At 42.9% G+C, this 18,610-nt stretch overlaps 1 protein-coding gene across 3 annotated transcripts in view; it reads left to right on the top strand.

Moving 5' to 3' along the window:
- LOC137642638 (organic cation transporter protein-like) overlaps positions 1-18,610 on the top strand; it is a 396,509-nt gene that overhangs the window by 229,971 nt on the left and 147,928 nt on the right. For all 3 annotated transcript variants that reach the window (XM_068375388.1, XM_068375389.1, XM_068375390.1), the window contains exons 7-8: positions 8,386-8,503; positions 16,641-16,768. In XM_068375388.1, the coding sequence (XP_068231489.1) occupies positions 8,386-8,503; positions 16,641-16,768 (246 nt within the window). The remainder of the gene's footprint in view (positions 1-8,385; positions 8,504-16,640; positions 16,769-18,610) is intronic.

The following is an 18,610-nucleotide window of genomic DNA, read 5'->3' as shown; positions in this document are numbered from 1 at the left end:
ATTTTCCCATCTGGATTTTCTTACAAGGGCTATCTTTTCTATATTCTTAAATATGATTCTTCTATTGCTTTTAGGCATGGTAAATACCACTTCAGTTCACTAGCACTATAAGTAAGAAGAAAAAAAGTGACCACACCCAAGACTGCAAGGCATAACACTTCCTTGCACTGTGGGTTTATAGTAAACACTGAGACAATGAGTAATTGTTTAGCTGTGTGTGTGGCGACTACTGAACAGAGCGGCCAATTTACGATTAAAAGTAAAATATGTCTCCCTATTCTTTAAAATTATTACACTTATCATAGGCTACTGTGAGTCCAAGAACATGGCGTCACATTACTACGATAGCCCGTGAAGTGACATACACCTCTAGCACAAAAAAATGCAATAACTTGGGATATTTATGGAAAAATTAGTTCGATACTTTCTCAGGTGATTCATTAGTTGTGGTGGAGTTCACTGCCAAAAAATCATGAATTTTAATATCCCAAAGTATATACAGGAAAATTAATGGCAGACGATCCCCTTAAGGTATTGCACACAAGAATCAAACGCGCTTCTTATATTCTATTTTATTCCCCATCAACACGAATATAATCACATATATTTAATTATGGTAACCCACAGTTTTACCTTCGATAATCCTTTAAACTGATCTCAGTAATGCATTATAGAACAGCTGTTACACCCATAGTATACACAGTCAAAATACTATAAAATAAAAATACGTCCTAATATATATTTGAATAAAAAAGATAGTTAATGTCACTAATCCTAATTCCAATGAACCTAACATTAAATATAATGCTTAACTACGACCAAATATTTACACCTTACAGTATGTCTATAAAGGAATTCACTATAACACCACGATACTGTTTCTTTATCCAATCTAAAATCCATTTGTTCTGTAACTGGAATACAAACCAACGCTATTTATGGTGGTATTACTTTCGGTGAAGCTGAAAGTAATACCCCCTAGCCTCTCCCCCCAAGTGAGTCCTTGTTACTTTCGTCTGTTTATCAGGTGTGGCCGTGTCAGAGATTGCCGGCCTACCTACGAGCGGCGTGCAGTTACAGTGTTCTTCCAGTAACGAGGTTGACCTGATGGCCCTGCTTAGTGTCGATCTTCTGGTCCATGAGGAGTCTTCTACAGCCCTTCCTGCTGACTCTGGTTCTGCCTCATCTTCTGTTCCTACTGCCGCTGCCGAAGACTGCACTCCCCCCTTGCCAAACTTCCTTCGGGAGTGGAGCAAAGTCTGAGGCAAGTCTCTCCTGCGGGTGATCAACTCTCGTTTGCAAGAGAGATCACCCATAAGGACTGCTCTTCGGAGGTCTTCCGGTGACCAGCTTGCTTCTCTACCCTCCCCTGCGGAGGCTCACCCTCGTAGCCGTCGTCCTCACCAAGCTCGTACCTCCTCTTTGCTTTGATCATGCTCCTTCGCCTTCAGCAAAGAGACATCCGTTTGGCCTGTCATCTTCCCCTACACAACGATCCCCTTTGGAGGATGCTCCATCGCCTAGAGCTCATCAGTCACACTATGCTCCACCTGGTTCCGAACTTTCGCCTGTGTCAAGAGACTGCTCAGTCTTGTCGTTCACCAGCCTCTTGGCATTTGTCAGACCAACTCTCCTCTCCGTCTGCTCATCAACGAACTCTGATTCGTAGTTCTCCAGCTAGTTCCTGCCACCTGGTTGCTCGTCCCTTGCCGACTTGTAAACATGCAGCTGTTTGCCATTCACCAACGGCTAGCTGTTTGGGGACATATCCAGCAGTTGGCTGCTCACCTAGGGTTCTTCATTCGTTTCCGGGTTGCTGATCTCCATTTCGCCAATCGCAGACTCACTGATCACTAACTCACCGATCGCCGACAGCCCGCTGCTCGCCAGCCCACTGGCAGCCCTTGACAGGTCGCCAGTTACCCACCATTCGTCTGAAGAGATCGGAAGGCAAACAACAATCTCTCGCTGCTTGCCGTTTGCCAGCTCGCCGATCATCCAGATGATTCCCAGGCGACTGGCAGTCCCCATTGGTAGTTTGTCGGCAGCCAACCACATGTGACCACTCTCCAGATGAACAGGGACCCCGTCAATCAGTCTCCGACCATTGTCAACGTTTGCCAGAACGTTGCTATTTTAGGGAACAGCTTCATCTGTGTGAAAAGAGGCTTAGCAAGCCCTCTACTTAATGATCCTCTAAGCATTCTCCAGAGTGATGACAGTCTCCTCCTCACTGTTTGCCTTCGCCTCGTTCTCCTTCCAGTAAGCGCAGGTGAGAGGAGAGAAAGGCAAGGTTTCTTCCACCCAGCAGGCCTTCAATGTCCTAGGGAATCTCCTTCACGACCTGTTCCAGTCCCTCGAAAGGAGACTTCAGCACTTCAGCCTTCCGCTGGGTCATCTTCGACAGCGGGCAAGACTTCCTTGCAGAAACCCTCTTCGTCATTCCCTTCAGGGGATCTCTCACATAGTGCTACTGCTATAGAAGAGGAGCCTTGGCTTTGAGGCCTTGTGAGGGCCATTTCTCAAGCCTTCCCAACAGGTTTTCAACCTTTTTTTTTCTTCAGAAGCTCCCAGGATTCCCCTGGAGAAGTCTTCCTCTCTGTTGGCTGACCTATGGCGAAAATCCACGGTTTCATCCTGTAAAAAGACTTCTGTTTCTTCCTCTCCCCTGAAGAGGAAAAGAGGAGTTTATGATGAGGTGTCTCTTCCAGGGTCAAGCTGACCCCCTGTCAAGACGTCCAAGCGGAGGCTTAAGCATTACCGTGCCTACTCCTCCTCCTCCAACTACTCCACATCCAGCTACCCAGAAGGAAGCTCTAAGCAGGGAAGAGCCCCTAGCTGGCTCCTTCCACCCCTCTCCCATCGAGGAGGTTCCTTCAGACTCAGTGTAGCCTCCAAACCTGCGGCAGACACTATCCTTCTCCCTACGGGTGAGCAACAGAAAGGTATCCCGCCAAAACCATCTGTCTTGGAGACCTTCTTTCTTCCAAGAAAAGAGTCCAAGGATTCCAAGACACTGCCGAGTCCTCAATGAGGACTGCAAGACCCGTGGAGGCAATCAGGGTGGTGTCACCTATTCATCACTTTAACGACAACCATGACCCACCCCCAGGTGATGCCTCGTGGGTGGAAGACTTTGAGTTCGCTGTCAGTCCCAGACCATTGGAAGTGGAACAGAGAGAGTACGAGAATGCCTTCTGGCAGGTTTTGGTCCGTATGAGGTCCTTCAATAATGATGGCTCCTCAGGAGAGCAAAGGCACAGTCCTAGACCGTGTCTTTGGCACTCAAAAGCCCTCCAAGTCTAGTGCAGCCCTGCCTTGGTCTTAGGGGCTGAAGAGTGCCCGACGGAAGGTGTTGACTCAGCTCACTGGCTCCTCAGGCTCCCTTTGCACAGGTTCATTCTGTAGACTCCTCCCATCTCCCGGTGTCCAGCAGAAAATGTACTATGAGGTCCTTGATGAGCCTCTCCTGGCCTTTCCTCTACATTATTTCTTATAGGAATTGACGAAGGGGATCTCTCTGGAGAGACTTTCCGGATTGCAAGTGCCATTCTCTGCTTCTGAGATCCTCAATCAAGAGAAAGTGGTGAAGTACACCTGTAGGCTACTTCATAGCTAGATCTTTGATTGGGGTCCATGGAAAACCTGGTGCAGACCAAGGATTTATCCAAGGAAACCTCCAGGAAGATGATCGAGACCTTTCTTCCGTCTGGTACTCATACCATCGAGTTCCTTGCCCACCAAGTAGTAAACTTGTAGGCAAACACCATCTTGCAAAGGAGGGACTCGATAGTTGAGATGTTTAATTGCCAAGTCCCACAAAGTGAGATTGTGAAACTGTGGAACTCCTCTCTGGAGGGCTTCTCTCTGTTTGAGCCAGGAGACATGGAGCGAGCTGCGGAGAGATGAAGGAAGTCCCACCAGGACTCTCTTCTCCATAGGGCCTTAACATCTCGGCCCTATAGACCAGCTACTCGTCCACAGAACAAACAGCAGAAGCTGACAACAAGCAGGACGACAGTGGCAGATGCAAAGGTGTCTAAAAAGCCCTTTCCTACCAAGGACAGGAAAGGCACCAAGTGCACCGTTGAGGGAAAAATCCTAGAGGGGATGGCATAGGCCGCAACCTCTAGGATAGGCGATCCCCTCACTTGTCTACCTATGGGGGATGTCTGCATCACTGCTGGCATAGGTGGATGCAGCTCGTGGCCGAACCCTGGACAATCTTCGTGATTCGTTCATGGTACCCCATTCATTCCATCTCTCCCTCCACTGACCAAGGCTCCAGTTCCAGCAAGCTCCTATACGAAGGGATTCTCAAAGGTGCTGGCCCGAAGTCCAGACCATGTTGAAGGGCACTCACCAAGAAGTCCTCGACGACTCCCCAGGCTCCTTCAGTCAACTCTTTCTTGTGAAAAAGGCGTCTGGAGCCTGGAGACCAGTCATCGACCTATCAACTCTGAACAAGTTTATCAAGCAAGCTCCGTTCAGCATGGAAACAGCAGACACGGTCAGACAAGCGGTAAGACCACAGGACTTCATGTGCACACTGGATCTAAAGGACACATACTTCCAGATCCCAATCCATCTGTCTTCAAGGAAGTATCTAAGAATCACTCTAGACAACAAGAAATACCAGTTCGAGGAGATGTGCTTCGGTTTTTCAACAGCACTTCAGGTCTTCACAAGTGTTCGCTCTAGTGTCATTCTTGGGCTCACAGAATCGGCATCTGTCTCCTATGCTATCTGGACGACTGGATGATTCTAACAGACTTGATGGTGACCCTTCTTCAGCACCAAGACAAACTTCTGAGGCTTTACCAAGATCTGGGGATCATTGTAAACTTCAAGAAGTCACCACTGCTTCCCTCTCAACGTCTGGTATACCTAGGAATGATAATAGATATCAATCTTCACAAAGCCTTCCCATTAGACATCAGGGTAGGGAGGCTGAGAAAGGTTGCAAGACCATTCCTCAGACAAGAAGAACTCTCAGCCCAGAGGTGGTTATGTCTCCTCAGGCACCTATCATCCGTGCTCATCTAGTTCGCAACGACCACCTCAGGATATGATCCCTCCTGGTGGCTAAAGTCTACCTGGAATCAAGCCTTCATTTCCCCGGACATTCTGATCCCATGGGACCAGAGGAACAGATGGACCTCGAGGGTTGGGTGGCAGTTGAGAATCTGCTAAAGGTCATCGACCTTCTTGCGCCCACCCCACTCGGACTTGATGCTCTTCTCAGATGCATCAAAAGAAGGGTGGCGGGCCCACATGTTGCGCCATACGACCTCAGGCCTATGGTCAGATTTCGAAAAGTGGCAGCACATAAATCTCTTTAGAGTTGAAAGCTGCCTTCCTGGCCCTTCAACAGTTCCATCAGTTCCTGGCGGGGGATTCAGTGGTGGTATTGAGCGACAACACCACACTAATAGCTTACATCAACAAACAAGGCGGTACTTTTTCGCATCCCCTATCTCAACTGGCAGTAGAATTACTGAGATGGGCAGAAGTCAACTCGGTGTTTAATCAGCTCGCTTCATTTCCAGCAAAAGGAATGTGCTCGCGGATAACTTGAGTAGAGCGACTTGGATAGTAGGCTCCGAGTGGTCTTTGAATCATATAGCAGCCAACAAAGTCTTGACATTGTGGGGTTCCCCAACGGTGCATCTGTTCTTAATGACCCTGAATTTCAGGATCCCGTTGTACTGTTCCCCAGTCCAGGACCTCAAGGCTCTCTGGCACGATGCATTCCAACAACGGTTTGATAACACCGATGTTTATGACTTCCCCTTGTTCTCTCTGATGAGAAGAGTACTCAACCATGCCAGAACATTGGTCAATCTCTTAATGACACTCATAGAGCAGGTATGGTATCATACAGAATGGTTCCCAGACCTTCTGCAACTTCTGACAGAGCTTCCAAGAGAGCTCCCTCCATGACACAATCTACTCAGACAACCACATGCCAACATCCACAAGACTATAACTTTGCTACAACTTTACGCCAAGAGACTATATAGCACCTACTCACTTAGAGAGGATTTTTGCAACAATTTGCAAAATGGACGGTAGGACATCTGCGAAGATCTTCAGCTTCTGTCTACCAGGCAAAGTGGAATGTCTTCTGTGGTTTGTGTCGTGAAAGGGGTATCTTTCCCCTCGATGCCACTATTCCAGTAATAGCGGAGTTCCTCGTGCAACTGCGAGAGGAAATGCTCCTCTCAGTTTTGGCAGTAAATGGCTCTTGCTCAGCCTTGAGTCTCACCTTAAAGCTACAAGGAGTAGATATTTCCTCTTCACAAGAACTTTCTCTCCTCATTTGGAGTTATGAACATTGGTTACCCAGTTTTAGTCTGACTCTGAATTAATCAGCATCCAGAGTCCTCTGCACATCTGACCTCAACCAACTGAAAGTAATCCATTATTCCCTTGTGTAACCTGGTTTTTTGTCAATACCATTACGTCCCCATGACCTAGCAAAGTGATATTGGGAATGTCTTGGTGACCTCAGACAATTCCTATAAATAAAAACTCTTACCTTGACTGTTACTTTGCTAGTATCAAAAACACACAGCTTGTGCAGGCCGCAGACCATGCATAGCAAGGTTTTAGCATAGTGTAGGGTGTCCAGCTATGTGCTAATACACAGAGGTGAATCCCCGGGTCAAAGCCAAAAAGCCAGATTAGCAGGGACTTCCACCCTACTAATGGGTGAGTCAACCCCTATAAATAACGTTGGTTTGTACTTTAGTTACAGAAAATATGACAAATTTGGAAGTAATTCGTATTTTTCCTAACAATACAAACTTGTAGGTATTTATACAGATTGGTCCGCCAGGACCATTCCTCCTTGAAGTCCAAGCAAAGTGAGTTTCAGTCACATGTGTGTGATTGAGAGGGCTAGCTACTACCACCCCTTCCTCCCCACTAACTAGCAGTTAGGTAGTTAACCCTCGCTTATAAATAGCTACAGGTTTGTACGTTATGAAAATACAAATTACTTCCAAATTTGTCATATTACACTGGCTATATAAATCAAACAAAAATATACCACAATATTGTGTCACACTGAAATGTCACAATAATTAATCACCAAGTAATATCTGTGAAAGGACTGTATTCATTCTGTCCCCTAGGTTTTTCACTCTCGCATCACAATATTCAATATATCATACAGCTTTCATCAGGATCTTGCTTTCCTTTCTTACATCCCACTTTACCCTTAATCATTTACAAAGTTTTCTTTATTTCACTATCTCTTTCATCTGAATCTCTTTTTATTCTTGCTGGCAGCTCTACTTTTAGTCATTGACAAAGGCTTATTAATTTCACTATCACTTATTAGATTAATTTTCTTTGTTACAGCTATTTTTATTCTTGAATTTTGACAAAGGCTTATCTGTCTCACTTTCATTAGTTTCTCAAATACTAGGACTCTCATTAACATCAATTTCTCAAATACCAGGACACACACTACTAGGTCATCACCAAGCAGCTCTGGTATCACATAAACATCAGGGCAATGGAAGGAAAAGCACCAACATTTGATCAGGTCAACATTCCTGAAAAGTAAGACAGAATTGTGAGAACAAGCAAATGGGAAGCAAAATTTAGCTTTTATTTTAATAAAGAAAAATATGGCTACTACAGAAAGAGAATAAATGAACACCGGGAACAAATGAGAATTTAGGTATTAAGTTGCAAGGAGAGAAATCTCATATCTTGCTTACAGTTACAGTTTGGAAACCGAATGGGAAAGTGTTCAATGTTGATTAATTTTGAAATTAGATCTAGCTAATAACAAATTAGTATTGTTATTGTATGCAGTGGCTAACCAAACTTGAATAGAATTTTACATTTCATAAGACTGGAAACTGCTAAACATGCATAAAAACACATTATAAAACCCGAAGACATAAACTAGCCATGAATAAGATGGCATAAATTTTTGCCATGTAATTTCACATACACAATGTGCCTGCAAAGTAAACTAGGAATATTATTTATGCATCTCATCAAACATTTAATCATAGGTAAATCATAAGGTCACAACTAGATCAATACTTTGCTGACTTGAACTGTAGATTCTTTATGACAAAACTAGTCATAATTATTGGCTTGCGTTACATAGGTGAAGATAATGTAGTATTCTAGTAGCTACTTAATATATTCCAAACAGTTTTGTAGTAAAATTACTGTATCAAAATACTGTATGTGAAAGTGAGTTGTTTTCTGTTTTCTCCAGCATAGATTTTATTCATAAGCCATAGAAATATTTTACAGTATAGTATACTGTGTTGTCCCCTTAAGTAGGAAAATGTGAATTATGAAAATTATCTTGTGTTCAGAGGTTGATATCTTTTAACAAAAATTTCATTCTAGCTTTATACCTGAATCACCTCGTTGGCTTCTAGCAAAAGGAAAGCATCGCAAAGCAGTTGCTGTCTTGGAGAAAATAGCAAAGAAAAATAGAAAAGCCATTCCTCCAGAACTATTAGAAGTATGTATGATTCAAATTTTGTTAGTAATTAAAAGATATTCAACAACCGTTTGTCTATACTTTATTGTACTTTGATGCTGCATATTTTCAAACTTTTGTTATATTGGAGGCCTACTGTATAGAATTAGGAAACCTTAGAAAGCTGAAGCATTTTGCCAATTTAAGAAGCTCCAAAAATAAACTTAAAGTACCTGTATGTATTTCCAGAATTTCTTACACTTATGGAAATATTTCAGCAAGAGAAAAGATATAAGAAAAAAAGGGGAGACCCATTTGATATGACTCACTAGTTGATATTAAAATGAGAGCCTTGTCGTTAGATGATGTTATTTTTACCATCACATAATTAACAGATTATAAAGCCCTATGAGAGATGGTCTGGTACCATTGGAAAGTATAAGGTACTTGTATATACATAATGAATAGATGATTGTTCTGACACTAAATACAAACCCTCTTGATGTTCCGTCACTTTATAAAAACCCTCGCTATTAAAGGGGATATTACTTTTGGTGTAGCTGAAAGATGAGCCACATGAATTTAGCAAAGGATAACTACCCCAACTGCTAGTTAGAGGGAGGGGTGGGGGTAGCTGGTTACCCCACTCACTCTCTCACCTGGGCTGAGCATCCACTTTGCTTTTGGCTTGGTACAGTGTGGACGTTGCCACTCTTTCCCACCTTAAACCTGACACGTCATTTGATTGCTTTACGACTAATTCTGTTTTTTCTTTATTTTCGGAGTGTGTTTCTTCTGACTGGCCTCATGCACACCTGAGAGCTGCTCCTATGGTACCTTTATGTCCACCCTTGTAACAGATCCTCACCAACTGTGTCCGTCTTGCCGAGGCCAACGGCGTGACTGGGACAGCACATGTCCTGAATGTCGGGAGTGGTCTGCCTCCCAGTGTGAGTGGTTTAGGCGGAGGAAAAATAAGTCTTAAGTTAGATTCTTCTCCCTCGGAGTCTTCCTTGAAGTCAAGGAAATCTAGGACTTCTTTTACTCCCCAATCTATCCCCAAATCTGCTCCTCTAGAGAACAGTCAAATATTAGCTCAGCTGTATTAACCCCAGATCAACCTTGAGGATCGAGGGACAGTACCGCTTCCCCCCGGGGAGTACCTTCTCTTTCTTTGATTTGCAGCAGATGTGGCCGTTGCTGGATGTAGATGGTACCCCGCCGAAGAAAGTTCTGTTCGAACTCCTTGAGTTGTGCGTTAAGAGGAAACATACACCGACTTCCTCAGAGATAGATCCTTCCCATTTGTGCGCAGCACTGGATGACCTTTGTGTTGCTGCCCGGCTCTCTGACTTTTGGTCCCCTACTGTGGCTGATGCCGAAGACTGCACTTCTCCCCCTGTTGAGTCTGGGGGAGAGCAAAGTCCGAGGTAATGTCCTCCTTCGGGAGAACATCTCTCTCCTCCGCAAGAGAGAACTTATAGAGACCAACGAGTGACTTCTGAGCAGACTTCCTCTTTGGAGGAGCCTACTAGATGTTCCACTTCTGGGGTCCGTCGGGTGGAGGAGTTTTTAACTCCTCGCCACCCTGGGCATGCTTCCACCCCCTCCCCCTGCGGTTAGGAGACGGCTGTTCGATATTTCGGACCAACTCCCTGAGCCTTTGGACCGACTCCCTGAGCCTTCGAGCTCTCGTAACTCTGGGCCTTTGGGCTCACATCATGCCAAGTCTCTAGTCTCTTATGACCCTGAGCCTTCAGGCTCTTTCTGTGCTGAGCGTTCGGGCTCTCTTGACCTTGGGCCTACAGAATCTTTGTTACCCTGAGCCTCCAGCTTCTCGTGACCCCGAGCCTTCGGACTCGTTGCACTGAGCCTTTGGGCTCACGTGACCCTGAGCCTGTGGTTGTTTAGTGGCCGCTTTCCTCTTGGTAAGGGTGGAAGGGACTCTTTGGCTGTGGTGGGCAGCTCTTCTGGGAGGGGAGCGCTCCAAGATCAAACCGTTATTCTGTGGTCTTGGGTGCTTCTGTGGCCTCTGTGGCATGGTCTTCTACTGTCTTGGGTTGGATTTCTCTTGCTTCGGGATACACTTGGGCACATTATTCTGTATTGTTTCTCTTCCTCTTGTTTTGTTAAAGTTTTTATGGTTTATGTAGGAAATATTTATTTTGATGTTACTTTTCTTAACATTTTATTTATCCTTGTTTCCTTTTCTCACTGTGCTGTTTTACCTGTTGGAGCCCCTGTACGTATAGCATCCTGCTTTTTGAACTAGGTTTGTAGCTTAGCAAGTAATGATGATAATGATATCGTAGCTTGACGACTCTTTGTTATGTGGCAGCGTCGCATGATGTACCATCGTCGCGTGACTTGTTACGTCACTCTATAGTGCCAGCGACTCTCTCAGAGAGGTCGCAAGTCTCCTCTTGGCACTTGTCTGCCAGGTGTTCGCCAAGGCGGCTCTCTCCACCTCGCCGCTATTCACCTTCTCGCTGCTTTTCGCCTCCTCAACAGTTACCCTCACATTGGTCCATGAGACTAACTGCCCCAATACCCTTGCAGGCTCGCAAGCCCCTATCTCGTAGGGATCATTACCCACAAGGAGATCAGTTCTCCTAGCGTGAGCAACGGGTTGACGATTCCCTTCGAGCGTTCCATCGAGTTCAGGGTGAGCGACCATGGGAGGTACCGAAGCAAAGCACTGCTTCGAGGGGTGTTCTCTTTTTGACCCAGAAGACATCGAGCTGGGGACGGAGAAGTTGAGGAAGTCTAACCAGGATTTCCTCCTCCATAGGACCCTAACGGTGCTGCCCCTATCAACCTCCGCCATAGAAGAAGCAACCTCCACCCAAACCGCCGACAAATAGGGCTACGGGTTCAGAACTTCAGGGGCAAAAGGTTTCTAAAGAGCCCTTTCAGGGAAACCGGAAAGGTTCAAAGTCCATCCATGGAGAGAAGGGAAATAGGGGATCCAGCAGAGGTCGATCCTGCTAGGATGGGCAGTCCTCCCACCTGTCCACCTGGTAGGCGGATGCCTGCAGAGCCGCTGGCTAAGGTGGCTACAGCTTAGGGCCGAATCCTGGACGGTCGAGGGGATTCATTCAAAGTATTGCGTCTCGCTTATTCAATCTCTCCCTCCACCAACTCCCGATCTAGTCCCAACAAACTCCTACACGAAGGGTTCCGTAAAATAGCTGGCCCTTAGGGCCAAAGTCCAGACCATATCGGAGAAAGGTGCTCTCCAAGAGGTTCTCCATGGGTCACCAGGTTTCTTCAGTCGACTCTTTCTTGTAAAAAATTCATCTGGAGGCTGAAGACCAGTCATCAATCTCTTGGCCTTGAATAGGTTTGTCAGTCAAACTTCGTTCAAGATGGAGATAGCAGACACAGTCAGACAAGTAATAAGACCACAGGACATAATGTGTACACTGGATATCAAGGACGCATACTTCCAGATCCTAGTCCATCGATCTTCAAGGAAGTATCTAAGGATTCTGTTCGATCAAAACAATACCAGTTCAAGGTGCTGTGTTTTGGTCTTTCCACGGCACCTCAGGTCTTTACGAGAGTGTTAGCCCTAGTGTCATCTTGGGCTCCAAGAATCTGCATCCGTCTTCTAAGATATCTGGACTACTGGCTGATTCTGGCAACCCTTTTTCATCACCGAGACAAACTTCAGTGGTTTTGCCAAGATCTGGGGATTATGGTAAACCTCGAGAAGTCACAACTGCTCCCCTCTGAAAGACTGGTATATCTGGGCATGATCATAGACATCAAACAGCACAAAGAATTTCCATCAGATGAAAGAATTCAGAAGCTGAGGAAGTTAGCAGAGCCCTTTCTTAGGAGAGAAGAGCTTCCATCCCAGAGCTGGCTATGCCTCTTAGGCCACCTATCATCCCTTGCTCGTCTAGTACCCAATGGCCGCCTTAAGATAAGATCCTTCCAGTGGTGCCTCAAGTCCCAATGGAATCAGGCTTCCAATTCCCTGCACACCCTAGGGTCAGAGGTACGGATGGATCTCAGGTTGTGGGTGGCAGACGAGAACTTCCGCAAAGGGGTCGACATTCTCGTCCCTCCCCCTGAGCTGATGCTCTTTTCGGATGCATCAAAAGATGGGTGGAGGAGCCCACATGCTGCACCACATCATCTCTGGCCTTTGGTCCCAATCAGAAAGGTACCAGCATATAAATCTCTTAGAGATGAGGGCAGTATTTTTTGCCCTCCATCAGTTCCGCCACTTCTTGGCAGGGCACTCCATGGTCTTGATAAGTGACAACACTACAGTAGTAGCCTACTTAAGCAAAGCGGTACCTTATCACAGCCCATGTGCCATCTAGGTAGGTGTTCTTACCTGCTCGCTTCATTCCAGGCAAGAGGAATGTCCTTGCAGACAATCTGAGCAGAACTACTCAGATAGTGGGCTCCGAGGGGTCTTTGAATCATCTCGAAGACAACAAAGTCCTGACTTTGTTGGGTTCCCTGACTGTGAACCTGTTTGCGATGGCCCTGACCTCCAAGCTCCCACTCTACAGCCAATGAATCCTTAACCGCAAAATCAAAATTGCCGGTCACCAAACGGCATATAGGGGTAACCTCTTCACCTCCTATTCCCTTCAAAATAACCGATTCTCCTGTGAGAGATTGTTCCACCAACGGGTGTACGCCTCATATCACCACACTAGGGTTACAACCTGTGTCACGCAATATCATGAACGGTTTTTGCTCACCCCCTTCTGTTGCTGCTAACATACCCTCATAAATATATGGTTCAAAGACATCTACGCTTTTTGGGTTTGTCCTGTTCCTCGTGTAAACGCTAGCTGGTTGATTTTCCTCTTCGTCCTTTCCCGATTGTTTTTTCGTCTTCGCATTTTGTGAAGTTGAATTATCCTTAACCACTTGGGTGACTCCTTTCAGTTGATTCAACCAACATTCCTTACTGATATGGCCTCCCTTGACACACTTAAAACAGACAATATCAACCTTCTTCACGTCTTTCACGATACTTGAAGGAGGATGATTCGACAATCGTTGCTGTGGTACTATCACATTCTGCTTAGGAACAGTACCAGTGCTACTTCCGATGTAACTATTGAACTTGTTCACATAGTTATGACTGAACTGGTTTCCATGGTTCGACGAACACTTAACACTTGGTTGGAGCGACGGTTGAAACTTCATGTCCGAGAAGGGTTTACGACTGATAATATTATAATCTTTGCTCAGCGAAGCAGCTTTATTAAGTTTCTTCACCTCTCTCTCTCAAGTAGATTTGAATATGTTCAGGAATTCTTCGTAGATATTGTTCTAGTACTATCAATTCTTCAAAATCAGCCATCTCCCTCACATTAGCAGCCCTTATCCATCTCTTAAAATATCGTAGGATTTTATAAGTGTAATCAATGGAAAGTCATTTTCTCGTCGTTCCTCAAACTTCAGAACCTTTCATTATAATATTCATTGGTTATCTGATACACTTGCAGCACACTCCTCTTCACCACCTGATACTCCTTCCTCTGGTCCCGAGATAAGAATAGATAAGCACTGCGACCTTCCCCAAAGAGTACACACTACAGTACAGTAACACAGACCATTTATCTTCGGCCCATTGCATCTTCGACGCGACCGTTTCAAAATGATCGAAGAATTCATCAGGACCCTCTTCTGTGAACTTTGGAATTAACTGCTGGGAGTTCATCACATTAAACCCGGGATCATGCATTGCAGTTTTCGCCTTTATCTGCGTTGCCGACCGTGCATGAGCATTCAAAATCTCCAACTCTCTTGCATGTCTTGCTTCTTCTATCTCTTTTTCTTCTCGTCTTGCTTCCATTTCCCTCGCATGGCTTGCGATGTCTTGTCTTTTTCTGCCTCTCTTTCCCTCACACGTTGTGCTTCTTCCCTCTTTTCTACTTCTCATCTTGCTTCCATTTCCCTCGCACGTCATGCTTCTTCCCTCTCATCATCTTGTCTTGCTTCCATTTCCCTCTCTCGTCATCATCTTCAACTTAATCAAATTTTCTTCCACTGCAATTCGTCGAATCTCAGCCTCTACATCCCTTTCTGCTTTCATGCCTTCAATTTGTGTGTCAACTAGTCCTTGCTTTGCTACAAATTCTTCTTCAGCTTCTTCCAACAGTTCACGAGCTGCTACAATATCTTCTTCCGACATTTCCCTGAGTTTATCAACGCTTCTAGGGCTAGACACTTGATTTGGGCTCTAATCATTCCACTCGTTGCATTGCCAGCTCATGCCTTTAAAATAGAGAGCCACTGAGCTTTAGTTACATTACCTTCTAACAATTCCTGAACATTTGGGTTTTTCTAAAACTTTTGGAGATTAAACTGTGCCATCTTGTACTTTCATAAAAACTTTATACCTCTCCAAAAAATTCTATACTTCGTCTGGGAACCAAAAATATAAATATATTACAGCTGGCAAGCTACACAACCTCTCAAGTTCCAAACTCATCTGATTGTTTTTGCATTAATCTGTTATATTTGAATAATACCCGAACTCTGAGAAAATTATATAACTCCCAGATGGCAATATATAAAAACACTGAATATCCAAAGGTCTCTTAAGTACACTCAAAACAAAACTGGTTTATTATTATTAAGAACTATTCAAAGCAACCTCTTACTTCGATTCTTTAACAGGGATAGGAAGGAGTACTACAACAAACACTGGTGATCGAAATAATACACTCTTTACAAAAATAACTATATTCTATAAAAATTTCAACACGGAAAGTATTTACTTAAAAAAAAAAATCACTTGAAATATTAATTCTGAACAAAACTTAGACGAAGACAAAAGAAAAAATTACACTGAAAATTATATAATCACTTGTTTCACTGGAAATTAAATTTTACACAATTATTTAGTCTTGATAACTAAGGAAAATATATAACCTTTAACACTTTAAGGATTAAACTCTTAAAGAAATTACATAAAGTAGTTGATAAACTTACGAGTTTAGCTCACACAAAGTTTTAACCAGAAAGCGATTCAATACACTTCACGTTATCCTACTTGCACATGGCCAGTTACAAAATCTCTAAGATAATTTTTTATGAAATACTCGCTATGTTTACAAAAACCCGTCACACTAAAACTTTGAGATTTCACAATCACTGAACACTTATAAAAAAAATACACCGATCTTGTATGAGAGAGAGAGAGAGAGAGAGAGAGAGAGAGAGAGAGAGAGAGAGAGAGAGAGAGAGAGAGAGAGAGTGTCGATGGCTTATGACTTAAGGCTGGAATTCTCCATCTGCTGCTATGCATCCCTGGGGGCCGCATATATATGAACTTAGTAACTTGTAGATTATACTAGGTCAGAGATCTAGAAGCTTGGGGGCTGGTTCAGCGACGCCAGAGTTGCCAACTATCAAGCATGAAAGGCAACTCTCTCAGCAGCTCTGCCCACCCCTGTTCTCAAATATTAAAAAAAAGATCAAATCTAACGCTGGGATCTTCGAAAACTTTCCAAAACACGTGGCAAATATGATAATTGCGTATTATCACACAACATGACACAATACCTCATGCAAACATGAAAAAAAAATTACATAAGCCCTCGTTCATACCTTGTATGGTTCTTACTGCATACTTAATTGAGATTACATAAGACTTCATAACAATATATGTGAAATAAAAATTTAATTCCTAAAAATAACTTAAATTTACATATACTGACAAGTGAAGAATACAATTAAATTACCGACAAAAGTCGTACATAATTTACACATAAACTCATACCTACAGGAGAGGAACTCATCTTATGAACTGGCTATTTATCTCTTAAATACACATATGAAATACATAAATAAATTATTTACTATACGCTAGACCAGCTTCGTAAGAATATATTTAGAAGAGAAAATCTTATTTTGAGACATTTTAAGACAAATTACAGTGCTAGTTCCCTCCTGACAGCACATGAATTTTCACAGCTCATGTATCAGATGGCATAAATAAGGACTCCTAGCCGAGTAACAATCTATGTTATGGCCACAACTGTTCAGTTTCCCAAACATGCTGTAATTTTCATAATGTGAAGAGAAATTGAAGTGTGCAAGAATTTTGCTTCCACAATTGCCAAATAAAGGTTATGACTACTTGTAAGAAAATTTTCTTTTCAATAGTCTGAAAATAGTATTTTTATTTACATAGGTCAGTGCAGAAGGGGATAATGATAGTGATGATATGGACTCCATGGCAGATGCTCGAAACGTCTCAATGTTAGATGTAATTCGAAGACCAATCCTTTGTATCAGGATCATCTCAATGTTTTACATCTGGTAAGTGTTTATTGCCTCTTTATTTATTTGATAAGAGAAAGATTTTTTTTTTTTTCAGGTCCAATATTGCTCTGAAATTTTAGTTGAATTTATGTATTCATACAATGGATTTACCACAAGCATAGAAAAAAGTCATATGTTTAGATTTTATGTATATTACTGTATATATATGTAGTAAAAAGAAGCCCAGCTAACTTGCGGGGGAGAGTTAATCCTCAAGAGTGTTAAGACCTTTGCATATTTCATAAGGATTCTCATATTACGACTTAAGATTTGACTCAAATAGTGACCTTTGCTGTGATGTATTTATTGTAACTTTTTTAGTGTAGGTCCAATTTTATTCATTTTTTTTTCTTTGTTTAATGTAGTGTACCCCTTATTTACCAGCTATTTTTTCTATGAAAAACTCTGATATTTATATACCTTCTCTCTGGAAGTGTAATTATATCGACGTTTATCCCAGAAACTAAAGTGTTTACCATTTTCTTTCCTTACAATAGACTCAGGTCAATAGGAAGTGAATGAGACTATTTAGCGTTAACGGCAAAAAACCAGTGGCGTGACCAAGCATTAGTGCCTTTGTCTTCAGTCGCTGCATCACTATTGATTTTGAATTTCTAGTCCCTGACTCCAGTTTGTTCAGATATAGATTATTAGCTGTTTTGATTATATCATATTCTATTTTGTTATTCATTACTGCATAGAGTATGCAAAGGAATTGTTTCTGGACTATCATGATCCACATTCTCTTTGTGTCTTGTGTTGGGGACTGTATTGTGATTTAGGTTACCATTGTGAGGAGAGTTAGCTGGGGTTGATGACCATTTTGATTGCTGAAAGTGTAAAAAGAAACTTGCTTCTAGGTCAGGGAAAATTCTAAGAAGGTTAGACTAGTTTTTATAGCGGTGATGATAACGACAATGGTGTGTCAGCAATGTACTCCTATCAACTCTGATAGTGAAGAGCTTCATAAGTTTTTAACTTCTTCTGTGTATCTAAAAAGGCTATAAAGTCATCTGTTAAAGGCAGCAATTCTCAGGGAACCAGTCCTATTTCAAACACTAACCTTACTTCTCAATATGGGTTCTGATAGTGCATTATAGATTTGAGTTTCTTTCATAGAGCCTCCACTTTATCTACTTAAACCCTTTTGCTGTGAAACCCTCATCTTTCCCCAATCCTAGCCACTCTTTCAACTAGATTGCTATGCAGAAGACTTAAGTTGATAGATTGCATTGTAATATGCCAACACTTGAAGTTAGCACTCTAAAGCTACCTCTTTTTCCATATATGTATGGTGTTTCATATAATTTGATTCTCTTAGTGCAAAAGGCATCTGCCTAGGTTTCAGCAAAACTGTTTGGCTGCATTATGTTTTGGATGGTAGTGCATATTGTTCACTTGCAAGCTCAGCCACTAGCTCATCATGGGTCAACTCTTACTGTGTAACTGTAGGTGCTCATACCTCAACAAGTCCCTTGAAAAACAAACGTGCAGCAGTTCCTGTACATAGTAAATGGGACACCAATAAGTTATGCCCTGATCAACCATCAAAACCGAAAGAAGAGGATAAAGGAAACACAGGAAGAGCTGTGATGGGGTATCTCATTTTTTATCATTACTGAAACTTATTTATGAAAGATCTTCAAATAATTAACTTAAGGTAAGTTCTTAAGCTGTTTATTCTTCCAAGCCATCGGAAACAGCTACTTCCAAGATTACATATCCACAATTTTCTTAATTAATTTTGGATAGAATCAATAAATTTTTATCCCATATGCAAAGAAAGGCGAGTTCTCATTTGACATTAAGCCTTCTACACCATATAAGGTGAACCATTTA

Source organism: Palaemon carinicauda, chromosome 6, assembly GCF_036898095.1.
Source record: "Palaemon carinicauda isolate YSFRI2023 chromosome 6, ASM3689809v2, whole genome shotgun sequence".
Classification (NCBI taxonomy): Eukaryota; Metazoa; Arthropoda; class Malacostraca; order Decapoda; family Palaemonidae; genus Palaemon; species Palaemon carinicauda.
Note: the sequence above shows the minus strand (reverse complement) of the source record. Positions and strands in the feature narration are given on the sequence as shown.